The sequence below is a fragment of the Neovison vison genome, chromosome 12 (assembly GCF_020171115.1).
Source record: "Neovison vison isolate M4711 chromosome 12, ASM_NN_V1, whole genome shotgun sequence".
Classification (NCBI taxonomy): Eukaryota; Metazoa; Chordata; class Mammalia; order Carnivora; family Mustelidae; genus Neogale; species Neogale vison.
Window position 1 is genome coordinate 74,521,118 of NC_058102.1, and position 18,697 is coordinate 74,539,814.

The 18,697-nt window shown below is 42.2% G+C and overlaps 1 protein-coding gene across 1 annotated transcript in view; it reads right to left on the bottom strand.

Moving 5' to 3' along the window:
- Window positions 1-17,536, bottom strand: part of PKP2 (plakophilin 2) — a 91,200-nt gene extending 73,664 nt beyond the window's left edge. The window contains exons 1-3 of the mRNA XM_044226623.1: window positions 17,257-17,536; window positions 2,127-2,239; window positions 746-1,440 (exon numbers count right to left, since the gene is read on the bottom strand). Of these exons, the coding sequence (XP_044082558.1) occupies window positions 746-1,440; window positions 2,127-2,239; window positions 17,257-17,479 (1,031 nt within the window). The 5' untranslated portion in view covers window positions 17,480-17,536. The remainder of the gene's footprint in view (window positions 1-745; window positions 1,441-2,126; window positions 2,240-17,256) is intronic.
- Window positions 17,537-18,697: the final 1,161 nt, after the last annotated feature.

An 18,697-nucleotide genomic window follows, 5' to 3' on the forward strand; every position in this document is an offset into this window, starting at 1 on the left:
CTCGTGATCTCTCTGTCAAATAAATAAATAAAATCTTTTTAAAAAAACCAAAAAACCTGAGTAAAACTTAGGTTCTAAAGATCAGATTGGTCGTGCCAGAAAGTCAATTATGAGAGGCCAAAGAAGGACTTCAAGAATCTGGTTACTTTAATTATTCAGTACTGCCAAAAAAATTCTCTCCAAATCACTGCTGCTAGCATCAAAAAGTAAAAGCGTCAGGCATCAAAGGAAGGAAAGCGACACCTGGGGATTAAGCTGCCTTTGCTTACTTAGGTCTCCAGCTCTCCATCGTTTTACAACAACAGTTATCAAAATAGCAGGTAAAGTTCACTCTTAGCACCAGCAATACGCATTTTTTCTTTTTTACCTTCCTTTAGTTCGAGGAATGATTGAGACAAGACATGCAATTAACCCTTTCTTGGTCTACATTCGAGTAAGTGCTCATTCAGAGCAGATTCTCACAGAGCCAAGGGGTGGCCATGCCTTCAGCCAGCAACTAATTTGGAACAGATGGACTTAATGTCACATTTCCCCGCAAAGCTGCCATAGGAACAGGTAGCTTGGCCCCTGTCCCTGAGGTAAATAGGCTAATCTGTCAATTAGGCAGATGCCTGAGAAGTCATTGTTTTCATCGCTTCTCTCTGGAAGCCTTTCTGGCAGCCCCAGAAGTGCCAGCTCACCCTGAAGGGCTATGGGAACAGAATGTGCTGGCACAGGCCGTCCCGTCAACCGCGAGGGGACTCACCCGAGCTGGGAGTCGGTGAAAGTGCTTCTGTCCAGGAGCAGGTTCCCACTCCCAGCGGCTGCCACTTGGCCGGCCGTCATGTGCGTCCTCCTCCCGCCTGCATCCACAGTGACACTGGGCCCAGCTTCCCTCACCATGCGGGTGCTGCGGAAGGAGCTCTGGTGCCAGGAGTGAGAGGCCCTGTTCTGATTGACCACCTGCAGGGGGGCCAGTGGCCGGAGGTGCCCTGGGACAGGCCCCGAAGTCAGATAGTTCTCTTTCTCCAAGAGGTTTCCCATGCTGTGACTGGTCCCGGGCCTGGGGTACGTGAGCACCACTGAGTTGACAGGGGCATTGTCGAACATGGTGTCACTCACAGACCCATACTGGTGCTGTCTGTGGTAGGTGTCATAGTGGCGATGTCTGCTCATGGCCCCGGAGTGATTGAAACCAACGATTTCTGAGCGAGCATATCGAGGCGGCAGAAGGAGGGTGGATCTCCTGCTGTCTTGGTGCCGCAAAGTGTGCCCAGCCTGGCTTCTCTGACCATACTGGTAATCACTGTGTGAGTAATGAATCCTCTCAGGGCTGCTGTCTGGAGAAATCTCAAGTCTCCTCAGAGGCTGCCTCAAGGATCTTTCTTCTACTGACTTCTGTGAACTGTACTGTGCTGTTCCTCTCCCCCAGCGACTTTCGTAAGTGGCAGCGGTGCCTGTCTGCAGAGAAACAAAATTTAAATGTGGCATAAGTCAGTTTTCATCTTTGTTAAAGACCAAGGATCCAGGACTATTACATAAGGTGTCCATTTCTCTGTCTCACATGAAGATGTTGGCTACTTTTCTTTAAAAAAAAAAGTTGTTTGTACCAGGATTTGATACTATTTAAAGTTTCCAGTTTTGGAGTGCCTGGGTGGTTCAGTCAGTAAGCATCTGCCTTTAGCTCAGGTCAAGATGCCAGGGTCCTGGAATTGAGCCCCACCTCAGGATCTTTGCTCATCGAGGAGCCTGCTTCTCTTTCTCTCTTCCTTCCCTCCCATATTTGTGTTTCCTCTTCATCACTCTCTCTCTCAATAAATAAATCTTTTAAAAAAATAAAGTGCCAAGTTTTCCCTGGTGTCCACACAACATCAATCTTCACATAATCAGTTTAGGGAATGGCAATATTTGAGAAAAATAAACATTAAAAAATAATCTATGGAAGGGGCGCCTGCCTCACTCAGCTGGTGGAGCATGTGACTCTTGATCTCAGGGTCATGAGTTCAAGCCCCACGTTTGATACACAGCTTACTTAAAAAAAAAAAAGGTAAAAAAATTAAGATCTACAAAATTTTTAAAAAAACTATGAAAGTTTAAAAATGTTTTCATGGTAATCTGATAACTAGGGTTATTCCTTGGTATCCTACCTTTAGCATGTCATAGGTTTTAATACCAGGTGAACGCCCACCAGCATAGTCACTTTCAACCAAGTGTAGGTTATAGACATACTCAGGAACACTGCTGGTTCGGTGAAGATTTCCTGCAATCAAGCATATAGTAAAATATTAAGTGGGCCAATCAGTAGTTAAAGATTACATAATGGATTTAAGTAATTAAGACCAATAACAAGTATCAGGTTTATATTAGTGTTTTTAAATGCTTAATATCACCCTTGGATATGGGAAAGGACCAAATGTTATCACAACATTCTTTATGAGATTTCAAAATAAAAATTGAATTAAGAATAAAAACCTATTTTTTAAAATACTAGTTAAATTTTTTTTATAAGAGAAAGGAAGAATGAGGAGAGACAGTTTTCATAAAGATCCAAAAATGGGGGCACCTGGGTGGCTCAGTGGGTTAAATGTCTGCCTTTAGCTCAGGTCATGATCCCAGGGTCCTGAGCTTGAGTCCCACACCCAGCTCCCTGCTCAGCAGACAGCCTGGTTCTCCCTCTCCTCCCTGCTCTTTCGTCTCTCGCTATTCTGTCTCTCTCTCTCTCTCAAATAAATAAATAAAATCTTTTAAAAACAACAACAACAACAAACCCCAAAGATCCAAAAATGTTTGTTATGAAACTGAGGAATTTGGGAGTCATTTATTGGCTCAGGTGGTCCATTGCATAAACATTCCATTTCTTGGGGCACCTGGATGGCTCAGTGGGTTAAAACCTCTCTGCCTTCTGCTCAGGTCGTGATCCCAGGGTCTGTGAGAGGGCTCTCTGCTCAGCAGGGAGTCTGCTTACCCCTCTCTATTTCTGCTTGCCTCTCTGTCTACTTGTGATCTCTGTCTGTCAAATAAATAAATAAAAATCTTTAAAAAAGCAAAAAACAAAAAACATTCCGTTTCTTAAGTCGGAGGAAAGAGAACTCTATTTCTGGGGTGGAAATTCCGAAGTTTCCTGAGAAGGGTGTAGGTGCATAAATATAATAGGGACAAACAGAATCGTGACTCAATACTAGTAGATAAGATAGCCTGTAAAAACAGCAAGGTGGTTCAGTGCAGTCAAAGAAAACATCCACTTGAAAGGGGCCAAGCCTGGGGTTAAGGTTCTTGGCACCGTGAGTTAGGCAGGGCATGAAACCATTCTCTCTACTACGAATGAGTGCTTGTGTGGAATTACCAGGCTCGATCTTATTCTGGTGGTCTAATCCAGCCCACTGCCCTACAAACACTTAGTAGGAGGCAGTGTTTCCTGCTCAGCTCTGTGGGTCTACAGGGACTCTCAATAGATGCATGTCTCTTAAAACAGTCCTTTTTGAGGAGAGGGGTTGTAGGAGACAGTGTGGTGATCCTCTTCAACTTTTTTACCCTTCTCTCAGCTTTCTGTTCGTTCTCCTTTTATAATCTCCCACCGCCTTACCAAAAACAAAACAAAACCTAATCAAAATCATCACAGATCTCAGGGTACCTGGATGGCTTAGTCGGTTGGGTGTCTGCCTTTGGCTCAGGTCATGATCCTGGAGTCTTGGGATTGAGCACATCGGGCTCCCTGCTCAGTGGGGTGTGTGCTTTTCCCTCTCCCTCTGCTCCCTAACCCCGCTCAGGCGCTCTCTCTCTCTCTCTCTCTCTCTCAGGTAGATAAATGAAATCTTAAAAAAAAATAAGAATCACAGATTTCCAAAACCTAGGTAATTTCTGGTTCCCTGATTTTAATCAAAATTTCTTTTTCTTTTAAAAATCAGAGGGAAAAATACTCAATGAGCTCTCCTAGGTTTCAGACTGGTGAAGGATGTGGAGAATAGAACAACACAGGTGTCCCTTTCCAACACAATTGGAATATACTGACATACTCTCCCAGCAAGACTGCTATAAAGTCAAAATTTCAAAGGCTAACAATAGATTCACATTTTTATTTTACAGAATCACATATTTTGAGGGGGAGGGGGATGATTGTTGCCAGAGGACTAAAAAGTATGAATCCACCCAAATTATGTTTGTACATGTGTCTTATTTCCTGAAGCCAAACAACATGGCTGGTAAACTGCTTCGGGCCTCAAAGGTTCCTGGGGGTAGGTAGGCTTGTAACTGTAACCTTTCTATAGACCAGGGAAGTTGAGGTAAGCCAGGTACCTCCCGTTTTAACAGAGGCCTGATTTCTCCATAAGGGCAGGCAAAAATGTCAGGTAGCCCTATGTTTTAACCTCAATGACAGAGAACCTCCAAACGGAATGAGGGAAAGGAATTCTTGACAACCTCGGAACTAAGGCTGCAATGCCTTAAAGATGCAAATCTCCATATCCACCTGGGGCTCCAGCCTTTAGCCAGTTGAGTCTGTCCTAGGCCCCAGCTCTGCTCTCAACCATTCTTTCCATCCTTTCCGTCACCCAGACTCCTCACCCCAGGCTATCAGAACAGAGGGCAGCAGGCCACACCTCCTGGTGGAGAAAATGAGGCTAGCTGGGCAGAGCTAGGGGACATCCTGGCTCTCATACTGAAGGGTCTGGGGACTAGGGTGCTCTCAGCACTGGAGGTGTAGAAATCAAATTACCGTGTCTCAAAAAAAGTCATTTTAGAATTTTAGATTATATGAAAACTGAATATATAAGTCAGGGACAATCTAGAATGGGAAAATACTAATAACATGACAGTAGCTAGAACTATTAATTCCGGTTTCAGGGCTGATGATGTAAGAGCACAGTTTTAAAAACAATGCAAATTTTTTTCCTGGGCCACTCTAGCCCATCAGCAGCAGCAGTATTAAGGACTACTCCTCCCCTACTTTCATCGCAAACATTCAGGGACAGTTAATAGGGGACTACTTCCATTTTGAAGCTGAGATTCCTGCAAGGATTTTCTAAATGTGCAAGAATCTTTGGAAAAGATCCAGCTAAACAACATATCTTATCAAAATAGCTCATCAGTGAGTTTTATAATCAGGCTTATTGAAGTAAAATGTTTAAATCACATTGTTGCTGGGGGCTGAAGGCTTTTTAAAGCAACTTACATGAACTCCTTGTATCTCAATATTACTTTTCTTTAAGGAGTTCAATTATTTTATATGTTTCTTTCCAATATTCTGTGATGCAGAGTCAGCTCCTATCATCTCCTTTATAAACAGGGAAACTTAATTACTTGCTTTAGATTGCAAAGCAATTTTGTATCACGTTTGAACTCTGGGTTCCTCATTTCCACTGGTCTCTGCTGTTTGACTGCATTGTAGTCTTTCTGGAACTGCCATTTACCAAAGCTCTGGTGGGATCATTATTACAGGTTTTGATTGGAAAACCAAAAGCAATCATTCTCTTTCCTCTAGAATCTTCATCTGGGCAACTCCAAATACTCTGTAATTATTAATTTTTTATTTGCTGACATAAGTCCTTATAAGGAAATTTATCCCTCAGTTTTCAGATGAATGAATTGAGACCAGTTTACTGGTTCCCAAAATAACTACAACACAGTTGGGAACAAGGAATAAAATAAGCTTGGATCTTTAAATCAGACTCTCTTCCTGTGCGGCAAAGCCTATACCTCCTGGTACTTAGCTTGCAGGTTTCACTGGTTAAAAGGCCAGTCTCAAACAACAAGCAATGCATACTGATTTGCCTAGGCAGTCATGAATTTGCCGTCAGTACAGTGGCTTAAAGATGAATTAGTAGGTATATTCTAAGCAGCTTATTCTTAGCAGCTGTATTCTAAGACTTTATGTTTTTAACCCACTGAGCCACCCAGGCGCCCCATAAGACTTTATGTTTTTAAAGATTTTATTTATTTGGTGGGGGGGAGAGGACAGAGGGAGAAGGAGAAGCTGACTCCCCACTGAGCAGAGAGCCTGATGTGGGCCTTGATCCCAGGACCCTGAGATCATGACCTAAGCCAAAGGGAGATACTTAACTGACTGAGCCATCCAGGTGCCCTTGTATTCTAAGATTTTAAAGAAATTTTGAACTGGGTGGAATTTAAAAATATATATATATACATATATATTAATCATATATATTTAATAATATAATTTTATATAATTATATAATTAATAATAATTAACTTAATTAAATTATATATATCAGGATGGAAACATATCTTTAAGACAAGTCATTTTCTGTTCAGTGGAATAAATAAATAATAACTAAACATATGTAATAACTCAGCCATGCCCTTCTTCAAAAACAGAAAAAGAAAGCAAACGAAAGTAAGCATAGCATACTTATAGGCACAACCTGCTTTAAATAAACTAACATGAAAATTCAGACTTTCTAACATGGAAAATTAGGGTATCATTATATTTCAAAGAAGTTGTTCTCATCACAAAATGAGGCAGGTTTTCTCCTAAACAGAAGAAATCTGTGGACTTGGCCTGGAGCCTCTACTACACTACTTTCTGTGTGCCTAGACAAATCACTTATATGCCTCAGTTTCCCATAATTCTAGTTACTAACAGTTGCTGAGAGAGGTTTACCTGAGAAAGCCTATATTCAAATGCTTTTAAAATTGTAAAGCTATATGCAAAAATGAGATACTGTTTTTTAGAATTTGGGTTATGAAAATTCGTTTTTTACTCGTTCTCATGAAGTAATCTGTTCAAAAAAGAGGGATAAACTAGAGTGCATGCTTTAATTTACACTGTGTTTTACTGCAGAATTTTTATTCTGGTAAATTTACCAGTGATCTTGAATTTAACTTTCTCTGGTTATTTGTGATTGACCCAGCTACTGAGGATCACAATGGCAGTACTGTGGTTTTTCCAGCCATTCATTTCATTTACACAGTGTGCAAATTTGCTTCTTGTGTCTCCTAAAGAAGGTGATGATTTATAGGAACGATTTCAAATTAATATTAATTGGGCAACATTACCCATACCTTTCCGTCTAAGAATGCCAGAGACATTTTATAAGAGAAAGGAAGACTGTAGTTACAGAACAACTTTAAACTCCACCTTCTCAAATAAAAAGCAATTATGGTCAAAGCAATGATAGAGTAGGGGTGGGGTGATGGGAGTTATTGTTATGGTGGAAGGATTCCAAACTGTTCAGAAGACTGCAAAGGTGTAGAACTTACAGGATAATGTAATTTTCTCTCTTTCCTGGTCCAAATGTGAATCTGAATGATAGGACTCACTAAGTAGCTGTGAGGGGAAAAATATTTTGGTTTCTGGTTATGTATGCCAGTATTGTCCAAAAAAATGGATTATTGTTAGGATTAAAAATAAAGTGACTTCCATAATCAGTTTTTTGTTTGGGCGTTTTGTGAGCAGATTTATTACCTAATTGGTTAAATTTAATACACTTATAAAATCAAACTGACAAGTCTCTGTGACTCTTAGCTATATCTGAGCATGTTTTTAAAAATCAACTACAGCTGCCCTTATGGTAAATAGATGATTGAGAACGGCTAAACAAGCAAACAAAACCTTTATATAACTTGCTTCTATTAGAATAGCATTCGAGGGCGCCTGGGTGGCTCAGTGGGTTAAGCTGCTGCCTTCGGCTCAGGTCATGATCTCAAGGTCCTGGGATCGAGTCCCGCATCGGGCTCTCTGCTCAGCAGGGAGACTGCTTCCTCCTCTCTCTCTCTCTCTGCCTGCCTCTCTGCCTACTTGTAATTCTCTCTGTCAAATAAATAAATAAAATCTTTAAAAAAAAAAAAGAATAGCATTCGAATTAAAAAAAAAAACGAAAACAACATAATTTCTCTCAAGCTTCTAGTACTTTCTGGGAATGGTTAAAAAACTGATTTGGTTCACCCTAGGCTCTAAGATGAGAATTTGTAGAGCTGGAAAGAGAAGAAATTCCCATGAAAACAGGTATGGTTAGATGTATACATAGACATCAGCAGGCATTCACTGCTGATACTCATTTAAATGCTACACTTAATTGTGCGGCCGGTCACAAGATGTTGCCTTCACAGTGTAGGCTGACAATGGTCTTTTTGTGGGAAGAGAGCCCAGAACTCTAAGAGCTATCATCTTCTTTTATTTGGCCTTTCTGCAGCAACCTCTGGGAATAGTAGTTCTCTTTCTTCACATACCTTAAGAAGATTTAACTCCTTCCTTAAGAGTAAAATTGGGGGTATGTTATTACAGGTGAGAAAGGGCATCCTGAAACCTACTGGAAGAAATCTGTATAGGGAAATTCATATTTAAATGGCTCCTTAAAGTCATTTACTAACAAAAGTAGGAGCTAAAAACATGAATTACATTAGGACCCATCAAGAACCATACAACAGGACTCAGGAACGAGTGAAGGATTTTTCTATGCCTGTGTGTACCTATGACACAAGGTTTATTTCCCTGGATTTACATTAAGAACAACAACAACAGCAACAACAACAACTTCTTTTATCTTTTAACTTCTGTTCTTACTTTCTAAGAAAAATGACCAGATATTTGTGGAAACCACAATTCTACAGCATGTATAGGTGTAGAACTCAGGTGAGTACTTGCTGAGGCTGGAAAATGAATGAAATTTGGTTTAAAGACCATGGCAAAGATATATTTCAAAGTAGGTCGAAGTCTATTCATGCTCCTGCTGATTGAAAAATTAACTAAAACTGTGCAATGCTGCTTATTGTGACCAGGTAACACAACTTACGTCATTGACTATGAGAAACAAGTGGTATATTGGGTATACGGTTGGAAAGGCTGAGCTGGGACTTGCTTACAAAGCTGATATGCCAGGAATCGGAACTGGGGAAATAGTGGGAAGGTGAATATGCCAGGGACAGAACCACTGTCCTCACACGATGGGCAACACGTGCCATGTACCACTGTGCAACTAGTCTGGGGCTACTCTCCCTCACACCAGATACCAGTCAGCCACTGGAAGGCCTTATTTCCATTTTTTTCCCCAATTTTTTAAAATAGATTTTATTTTTTACACAGAGAGAGACAGACACAGAGAGAGCACAAGCAGGGGGAGCACCAGAAGGAAAGGGAAAAGCAGGCTCCCAGGTGAGCAGGGAGCCCAATGTGGGACTCGATCCCAGGACCCCAGAATCACGGCCCCAGCCAAAGGCAGATGTTAAACCACTGAGCCACCCAGTGCCCTAAGGAAGGCCTTATTTTTCAGAAGCCTCCCCAAGCAGCTTCAGGTTATCCTCCGATAGATCCGTTTATGGCATGTGGGAGATAATCCTCAAATTACTGCTCAAGATAACCACAAAAATACATATTAAAAAGGACTCAAATACTGCAGGTGTCTATAGCATGCATTTCATTTGAGTAGCCGGAATATGTCGTCATAGAATATGTGATTTTAAGCACACTGATGAAGTCCTATGTTGATCCACCCTGGAAATTTCTAAATCTATCCATTCCTGCCACGTGTCTCCTTACTTTGGCATTCTTGCCAATTCATTTGCTGAGATATCTGATAAGGACTTTAGAACTGCAATGACAAATATCACATTTTACTCACAATGGTCAAAAAGATGAATTTACAGAACTCACAAACTTAATTATTTTTCTTTTAAAAATTCACTACAGGTTTTTGTAATGAGTCTCACGTCATTATTTCCTCCTCCTCCCTCTCACGAACCCAGGACTAATCTCTTCTCTCCCAACTCATTCAGAGCTGCTGTCCCTTCTTCTTTAAAATCCTCCTTGCCCCAAGTCTTCCAGATGTATTTTCAGAAATCCCCTGCATTTTTCACATTTCTCTCTTACTAAAACATCTTCTGCGACTTGCAAATCTTCAATCTTTAACTTGCATTCAAGATCTCTCTCTACCCTCTGAGATAGTGTCTATCCAACACCACTTTACTGAGTTTTGAGGGGGCGGAGAAGAGGTTAACCAGACCAGGAGAAGGGAGGAATGAGGGTGGCAGGAATAGGAACACCAAGTAAGATAAGTCACACATGTTTGTTTGGTGGGGGCGTAGGAGTAGGGGTGATAAGATGAAGTTTGAGAAGTTGCAGGCATCACACCATGGAGAACTTGGAATGTCATGCTGAATGAGAATTTTACTCGTAGTGGAATAGCTACGTTGATAGCAGCAAGGAACTGAAGGAATTCAAATCAAGAAATGATGCAGTGAGACTTCAGAAAGTTTACTCCCGTAGTAAGGCGAGGAATGAGTCGGAGTGAGGCCAGATTCAAGCAGGAAGAGTTTGTCTTATCTTCTAGGCATCCTGACATAAAGAATCATATTTGTACTACTGCTTCTAGCAGAGCCCAGCACTCAGTTTATTGTTAAGTAGGCATATGTCCTTATCCATTTGAAATATCCCAGTTACACCAATTCAGTGTGCAAGGAGCGCTTCGGGCCCACATCCATCCCATGGATCACCACAGTGGAGTCAAAATGGGAGGACAGCAGTCCTACACTTTGCTCTTGCCTTGGTGTGGCTGGAAGGTGTTCAAATACTTTCTCCTGTGTCTGTCATTCTGGGAAGATAGAAAAAATTTCTGGGAATAGAGAAAAAATTTCCTTCCCTCTCATGTAGGCAGACTCTCTCTTCTTGAGTAAGTAGACAGGATATGTTCCTTTTAGCAAGATTGATTCTACACCTGGATGCTGAATATTTATTGTTCTTCTCTTATCTGTATGCCTTAAGTATGAACCTGTAATATTTTGGTAGTTTATAAGTTCCTATTATCTGTCAAGAAAAGTCCCATTTGTTTTCCTCCATCAGAGACAAAGGTAACAATACAATAATTCTGATGTGAGTGCTCGCTTCGGCAGCACATATACTAAAATTCTGATGTGGTCCTCCTTATGCCCACTCTATGGATGTATTAGGGAGATTCAAGATTTAGTGGGAATAATTTATTAAGCTTCCAATAAGCAATGTTTTCTCTTGGAAATCAAGAGATTTCAGTACTTTGATCATGGGATTAACAGTGCTAAGCCTAAATCTGATTATTCTAAGAATATAAGTAAATAGATTCCTCTTCTTTTTTCCTTAAAGATTTTAAAAATTTATTTATTTGACAGAGACAGACATAGCAAGAGAGGGAACACAAGCAAGGGGAGTGGGAGAGGGAGAAGCAGGCTTCCCGCTGAGCAAGCAGCCCATGAGGCTCAATCCCAGTACCCTGGGATCATGACCTGAGAGAAAGGCAGATGCTTAATGACTAAGCCACCCAGGCGCCCCAAGTATGCGGATTCTTCTAATAGTAATGGTAAATTGCGTTTTCAAATGCTCAAGGCTTTTTTTCTTCAAAATATGCATTTCTATCTAAGTCAACATACTGGGTTCCCTACCTCAATTTAAGCACTTAAGAACATAACAACTCTTTTTTATGTTCAATATCCAATCACCACTAATGACATTACACAAAAGTTATAAAATAGATTTTTAAATATTTCTATTGTAACAGGATCTGAAATTCTGTTATTCCTATCATAAGAAGTCAAGAAAGCAAGATGGTTCACCCTAATACAAAGATTTTCTCCTCATTTTTTTTTTTACTCCCACTTGCAATGCTGCCTTCTACTGTTTATTTCCCTAGGAGAAGTATGGTTTACATCTTCACACATTTGTGTACATGCACAAAATAGTTAGAGTCCAGCATTTGTCTAAGAACTGTATAATTTTAAATTCTTGGATATCATCTGAGATGGAAACAAATGATCATTTATGGGACTGGTCTGGTTTATATACTCCAGAAGTTCTAGCAACATATTTGTTATATTTCATTATATTCATAGATAGGTTGCCAATAACATGCTTATTTTCTTAGAAAAGAAAAAATAGGGCGCCTGGGTGGCTCAGTTGGTTAAGTGATTGCCTTTGTCTCAGGTCATGATCCTAGAATCCCAGGATCCAGTCCCGCATCAGGCTCCCTGGTCAGCAGGGAGTCTGCTTCTCCCTCTGACCCTCCACTTCTCCCTCTGTCTCTGTCTGTCTCTCTCTCTCTCTCCCTCTCAAATAAATAAAATCTTTAAGATTTTTTTTTTTTTTTTTTTATTTGAGAGAGAGAGACAGTGAGAGAGAGCATGAGCGAGGAGAAGGTCAGAGAGCGAAGCAGACTCCCCATGGAGCTGGGAGCCCGATGTGGGACTCGATCCCGGGACTCCAGGATCACGCCCTGAGCCGAAGGCAGTCGTCCAACCAACTGCGCCACCCAGGCGTCCCTAAAATCTTTAAAAGAAGAAAAAAGAAAGGTTTTATTGACCAGACCAGAAATTCAACTTTAGTATAAAATCAGTTAACTATATCTGAAGATAAAATAATGCATATATGTATATATCCTTATTTTAATACACGAGAACATAAATTTTAAAGCCAGTAACCAAAACAACACTTTAGAAGAATGAGCCAATGTGAACAATACCAAGAATACGTAAGTCAGATGAATTCCCCTCTGTTCCCATCACTGGAACCCCTAGCACAGGGCATAGATAACATTAAAGGAGCCTCTTATAAAACCTAAATAACAGTTTTCTCTTGAAGGGAATGTCTTGCATTTTATCTGTGGCACACAGAACATTAAATTTTTATAATCAAAATCAAATATTGTTATAGTTTCACTAATTCTGAAAGATTTCTACTACACTCTCACTCAAGACCTTATGCATAAAGGATGTGTTCTCACTATTTCTAAGGGTGTGTGGAATATAGTTTTTGTAACCATATTTTGCTAACACTCTATTTCCTTTTATTAAGTATAATCAGAAGAATTTCTAAAAACAAAACAAGGGACACCTGGGTGGCTTAGTTGGTTAAGCTTCTGCCTTTGGCTCAGGTCATAATCCCAAGGTTCTGGGATGGATGGGGCTCCCTGCTTAGTGGAGAGCCTGCTTTTCCCTCTCCCTCTGCTGCTCCCTCTGCTTGTGCATGCTCACACTCTCTCTCAAATAAATAAAATCTTTATTTAGAAAAAAAAAATCGGGGCGCCTGGGTGGCTCAGTGCGTTAAGCCTCTGCCGTCAGCTCAGGTCATGGTCTCAGGGTCGTGGGATAGAGCCCCGCATCGGGTTCTCTGCTCAGCAGGGAGGCTGCTTTCCCCTCTCTCTCTCTGCCTACTTATGATCTCTCTCTGTCAAATTAATAAATAAAATCTTTAAAAAAAAAAAACACAAAACTAAGCTAAAAACCTATACTTTTTCTGTACTCACTGTAATTGATCTGCTAGACATTAAACAAAAAGTAGCCCATGGGAAATATTAGGCAGACATGGAGGTACATTAAATCAGGTAGCACTAGTGACTACATTCATAACTACATTCAGAGCAGCCTGGGCACATCTCTGCCACCCCACCATCTGGCTGTTTTGTGTCTCCCCCCCCCATCCTTCCCACTTTCTGAAGGACTAGCCACCTTGCTCCCAGAACTGCTTCATTCCTGGAATTCCTTTTTTGCCAACAAATAATGCATACAGGATTCGAACAGCTTCCCCACCCCTCACTCCGCTCTCCCCAATAACACCTATTAACAATAAACTTTCTTGCTTCCTTAACCAATTTTCAGTTCCTTCTCCAGAATTTCCTCTGTTCACAGATACTCAAAACATCTTGGCCAGGGAAACGAAGTAAATGACGTGCTTCAAGTTTTTATGGTGGATTTCCAAAGAAGTTGCAAATTTTATTAGGATATTGTTCACTGTGTTTTACAAGTATTACATAAAACAATTTAAAACAGGACTTTCTTCCCCATTCAAGCACCTGGGGGAACTGTGTGTTAAATATAGTAGCACTTTCAAAGTAAGTGTAATAAATAGGATATGGACACTTTAAATTTTTTCATTTGCTAATACTTGCAGTTCTTAAATATCTGTTTTGTTTATAAAGTGATTTTTAAAATTCCCTACAATATACTCACTCATTTCACAATGCTGCTACACACCTCTGACCCCCCTGTCCTCTAACCTACCCCCCTCACACAAGGCACTTCCAAGAGTTACAGCCAACTTTAAAATGCTCTGCACAGTTTAAAACAGCAACAAAGGTTAGAATGATTTACAATGAAAACCACCCACCCATACACTGAGGTATTCAAGGCCCTCTGCAGGATATTTATCAACAAATCAGCCTCATTTATCACATCTCTGTTTTCAGCAGATTATCTGTTGCCCCAATCTTGCAGGTATGTCAACAATTCAGAATTCTCCAGGGCTCTGGGACTAACAGCAGTTAACACGGGGGCCCTTTCTTCCCAGACTTTTCTTGTGTTGATACAGGACTCTTTCCAGACCAGCCCTACTCCAACAACTGCTGGTCTGTTCCAACTTTAGAAAAATGATGGTAATACGGAAATAATAAAAACAATACTCACAACCATCACAAGCCCCCAGGCCTTTCCAAAGAACTTTAATTAACAAACGCGAACCATCCTCGGTAATTGTTTCATGGCATGTTAATGTTAAATTCCTTTGAAGCCGATTTCCTTTTTAAGTCTCAAAGCTGAGGCTTTGGAGTAAGTAGGTGTTGTTAGCGGCCTTATCTCTCTGCCTGACTTGCACTTCTGTGTAGGCTGCTGAGTGTATTTCAGCTTGCGGGAAGCTCCTGCTGTAATCAAAATATTTCAAGCACTTTGTTTCTTAGTAGGCAAAACCATTCAAGAAGTTGCCCTAAGCATTCGAGCAGAAGCACCAAGACATGTCTGTCCCTACCACACCATTCTCTGAACTAGGGAATATTCCCCCTGCTCTCTCCTAGAAGGTCAGTCTTCCTTCAGCCACCAACCCCTCTCCAGTCCTACTGAATTTTCGAGATTTAAAATCCAGTTCCTCTAAGAAACTTTTCAAAATTCCCTTCTGCTAGTAGTCTAACTCGTACTTCTTTTTTTTTTTTTTAAAGATTTTTATTTATTTATTTATTTATTTGACAGAGAGAGATCACAAGTAGGCAGAGAGGCAAGCAGAGAGAGAGAGAGGAGGAAGCAGGCTCCCTGCTGAGCAGAGAGCCCCATGTGGGACTCGATCCCAGGACCCTGAGATCATGACCTGAGCCGAAGGCAGCGGCTTAACCCACTGAGCCACCCAGGCGCCCTCTAACTCGTACTTCTAAACTCCATAATGTGTTAGCTGCTCGTCTTTGGGTTGCTTGCTATTTTTTATGTGAGAACACTGTTTTTTAGAGATTTCCTTCTTAGACTTTAAACTTCTTGCCTACAAGCAAGTACAAGTCTTTAATGCAGCCCCTGCACAGTGCCCTGCATGAAGACCAGACTCATTTGATAGTTCTTGAAGTCATCAAGCAATATGAATTTGCCACGTAATAGGGAGGACAGATCATGGTGTGTTTGGGGCAAAGAAACCAATAAATATTGAGAGACTGATGCATTCTTTTTATGCAACTGTTTTAAGGATTTAATGAAATGCAAACATATGAAGATTTTAGAACAGTGTTAAGCACACAGTGGATGTTCAGCAAGATGATCCCTTTCCTTTTGTTGATTTTCCCCACTCATTGAATAGTGGCTGTACAGTTGCTCTTCTGGTTAGCCATTTTTGGAGGGTAAGAAATAACATTTAATGTGCATCCCCTGTGTCCCCCAAGCACAACGCCCTCGTTTGATTTCAGCTTAACACTGAATCTGCAAAGATTAACAGGGTGCAATGACGCCACTCATCAAAAATTAGCCTCAGTTGTCACACTCTCAAATGCAAATTTAGGTTCTTTTTTTTTCCTTGTACTGTGGCAGTCTGGTGTTGTCTAGACCTCCCTACTCACAGAACTACCTCAATTTTACTTAGAGGAAAGTGAGAAGAGACCCGGGAGACCTCAGGGTCTAATAATAATCCCACTTTGTATTAATAACCAAAAAGCTTAACAATATAACTGATAAGTGGTTTAAAAATTCAGGCTCAGTGGTTTTAATACCAATTCTTCTACTTACTTGAGTGTTAACTGCTTAGTTTCCTCGTCTGTAAAATGGAGATTAAAACACCTAAGACAAAAGTGTTTTTTTTTTTTTTGAGAACTTACTGATATAATGAATGCAAACTACATAGTTCAATTCTTGGCACACAGTAGTGAATTGTATTAACTGCGATTACTAAATATCTTCTCTTTACCTTTCAAGTATGTAAATATTGACTGCCTGATTCTTTCACAAACTGAAAACAATATAGCCTCCCAGAGTATGCTGGGTTTTTTCCCTAATGGGTTCTACATTTGCCATTGCCCAAGTTAGGTCCTCAAGAAAGAATTCAACAAGGCGGGAAACAGATACCCAACTTAATCGTTCAATTAGTTTTCTCTTCTCTTTTCTGTAATAAGCCTATAATGCTTTTATAATAAATCAAACTACTAATAAAAGAGTTACTACTTTGATTATCTGACTTTTAGCAAAGGAGAAAGTGATAATATCATGTTCTCTAATTTTCGCAGCTGGTTTACCATCTTCCCTTCCACCTCCCCTATAAATGACTAATATAGTGCTATTGTTTTTTGAACCCCTTTCACTTCCAAGTTTAATTTTTTTGGAGAGACCAGGACTGTGCCCAAGAGGACATCCGCTCACTTTAGCAAGGCGGCCAAGGCTGCTGCTGGCGGGGCCAAAGTCCCCTTCCTCCTCCGCAGGATGGTGTAGTTGTTCCCTGGCCCAGAGCCTCCTACTCAATTTTTTTCACTTCCTAGACCAACCACTCTCTCCGTACACAGGGTGGAGCGCCCTGAAATACCTGGGCGAGGCACCACAATCGCAATTTACAGGTTGTAAAAGGGAGGGCCAGTACTTTCAGGTTTTCTCTTTCAAAAAATTCATAGAGAGGTATGGATTCTTAAAAATCTAATAAAAGCTAGGAGCATTCTCCTCCAGAAAAAAAAATGAGCATACCAGTTTTCTGCACAGAATCTCAAAGTGTTTATAGACTCCCAGAGCCTCCAGATTAAGTCCACGATTCTAGTGGTGGGGGTTGGGGAAGGAGAGTGTTAAGGAAGGGGTGAAAATCTTGTATTGAAATCTTTCATATTTATATAAATATATGTAGATGCGAATATGAAGAAGCTGAGAAAGAGGTTATTTTAGAAGAGTGCTTTCCCGAAGTAAGTGGGTCTGAGTCTGGAGGCGCGGCAGGTCATACAAAGGGACCGCGAGCAACAGGTGGGCAGAACACCAGGTCCCGCGCCCTCAGGAAGCAGCGAGTCGAAGCAACAGGGTGCTGAGAATGAGGAAGGGGAAGGGATAAGGGTGGGATGGGGGCGTTGCGGGGTGTGGCTGGGCTCTACTCACCGTTGCCCACCAAGCTGCGGCCCTTCCGGGCCAGGGTCTGCTGCACCTGCTCCTGGATCCGCAGGCTCTTGGCCGCCTGGCCGCTGCGGCTGCTGCTCCCCGCCAGCTTCAGCTTGGCCTCAGAGGGCAGAGCCAGGCTGGAGCTGTCCAGCTGCCCCAGGATCTGCTGGCCCAGGACTGTCCGGATGTAGCCGCACTCAGTCGGAGAGCCGGGGGCTGCCATGGGGCCGGAGGGGGCGACGAAGCCGCTTGCCTGCTGGGAGACCTGCGGACGAAGCTGCCGCGGAGCCCGGGGCACTGGCGCGAGCCCCGCCCCGCCGCCCAGGCTCCGCCTCCAGCCCCGCCTCCCCCACGCTTGGTAAGAGGCCCGGGCCGGGGAGAGCGCGGCCTCGAGAGCAGAGGCCCAGATTTCCCCCCAACCGCACCTCTACCCACCGGGGCAGGGGACGCGGCTCCGGCCAGGCACGCGCACTTGGCCTGGGAGCGAGGGCGGGGCCGGCCGCGCGCAGACACCTGGCGGGTTGGACGCCCTGCGGGGAAGATGGGTGAGAGGCGCGGTCCGCCCGGGGCCGCGCAAACCCACCGAGTCACCTCGGATTCCGCCCGCCGGGGCCGCGCCCGGCTCTGGTTGCAGCACTCCGCGTTCGCGCCGCTTTGGCAGAGGATGTGATTTCCGCTTAATTGCAGAAGCAGCCGCCCTCTAGGCAGGTGCGCCCTGGAGAGTCACTTATGATCCTGGGCTAAGATTTGCTTGTGGGATCCCCAAGTGAGCAGTTTATCTGGTTAGGCAGCCTCTGCCAGACTGTTCCAACATTTCATGGTCTTCCTGGACCTGAGGGTGAGAAAGGTCAGGCAGGAAGGGCAGTAGGAGGGAAAGGTGCCAAGAAGATGATGTGTGTGAAATAAAAGACTTTTTTTTAAAGGTTCCCCCCCCCCCCCGTACAACTTCAGGGGCTCTGTACTTTTTGCACAGATGCAGTCCCAGAAACATATGTTCTTCCTCATTCAGAGCTTCTGTTTTCTCTTGTAAATACACAAATTGTACCCAGTACACTCTTGCTCACCCACTCCCTTACGAACACGCCCACAGAGAGAAACTCCAATAAGAGCTCTAGAGAAGAGCATGCTTTTAGTAGGTGATACTGTTTCACAGCCCTGCTAACGTTGATTAAGTCTGTTTATGATGGGGTTTTTGTAGAGGGCCCATGGAAGTGGCCTCTGACTTTCCATTGTATCTTCCACAACTTATATTTATCTTGCTATTAATTATGTTTCACGCGCGGTTGACTATTGAGAACTTGAGAGCCAAGCTCAACAGAAAGGGTCCTTGACCTTAAAGTTTACAGCAAGTCACTCGTCCTGATTTTCCTCTTTGGACTTGAGAGGCAGAAAGAAAAACATCTATCCCTGGTATTAAGTAAGATAATCTTCCCTTTAATTG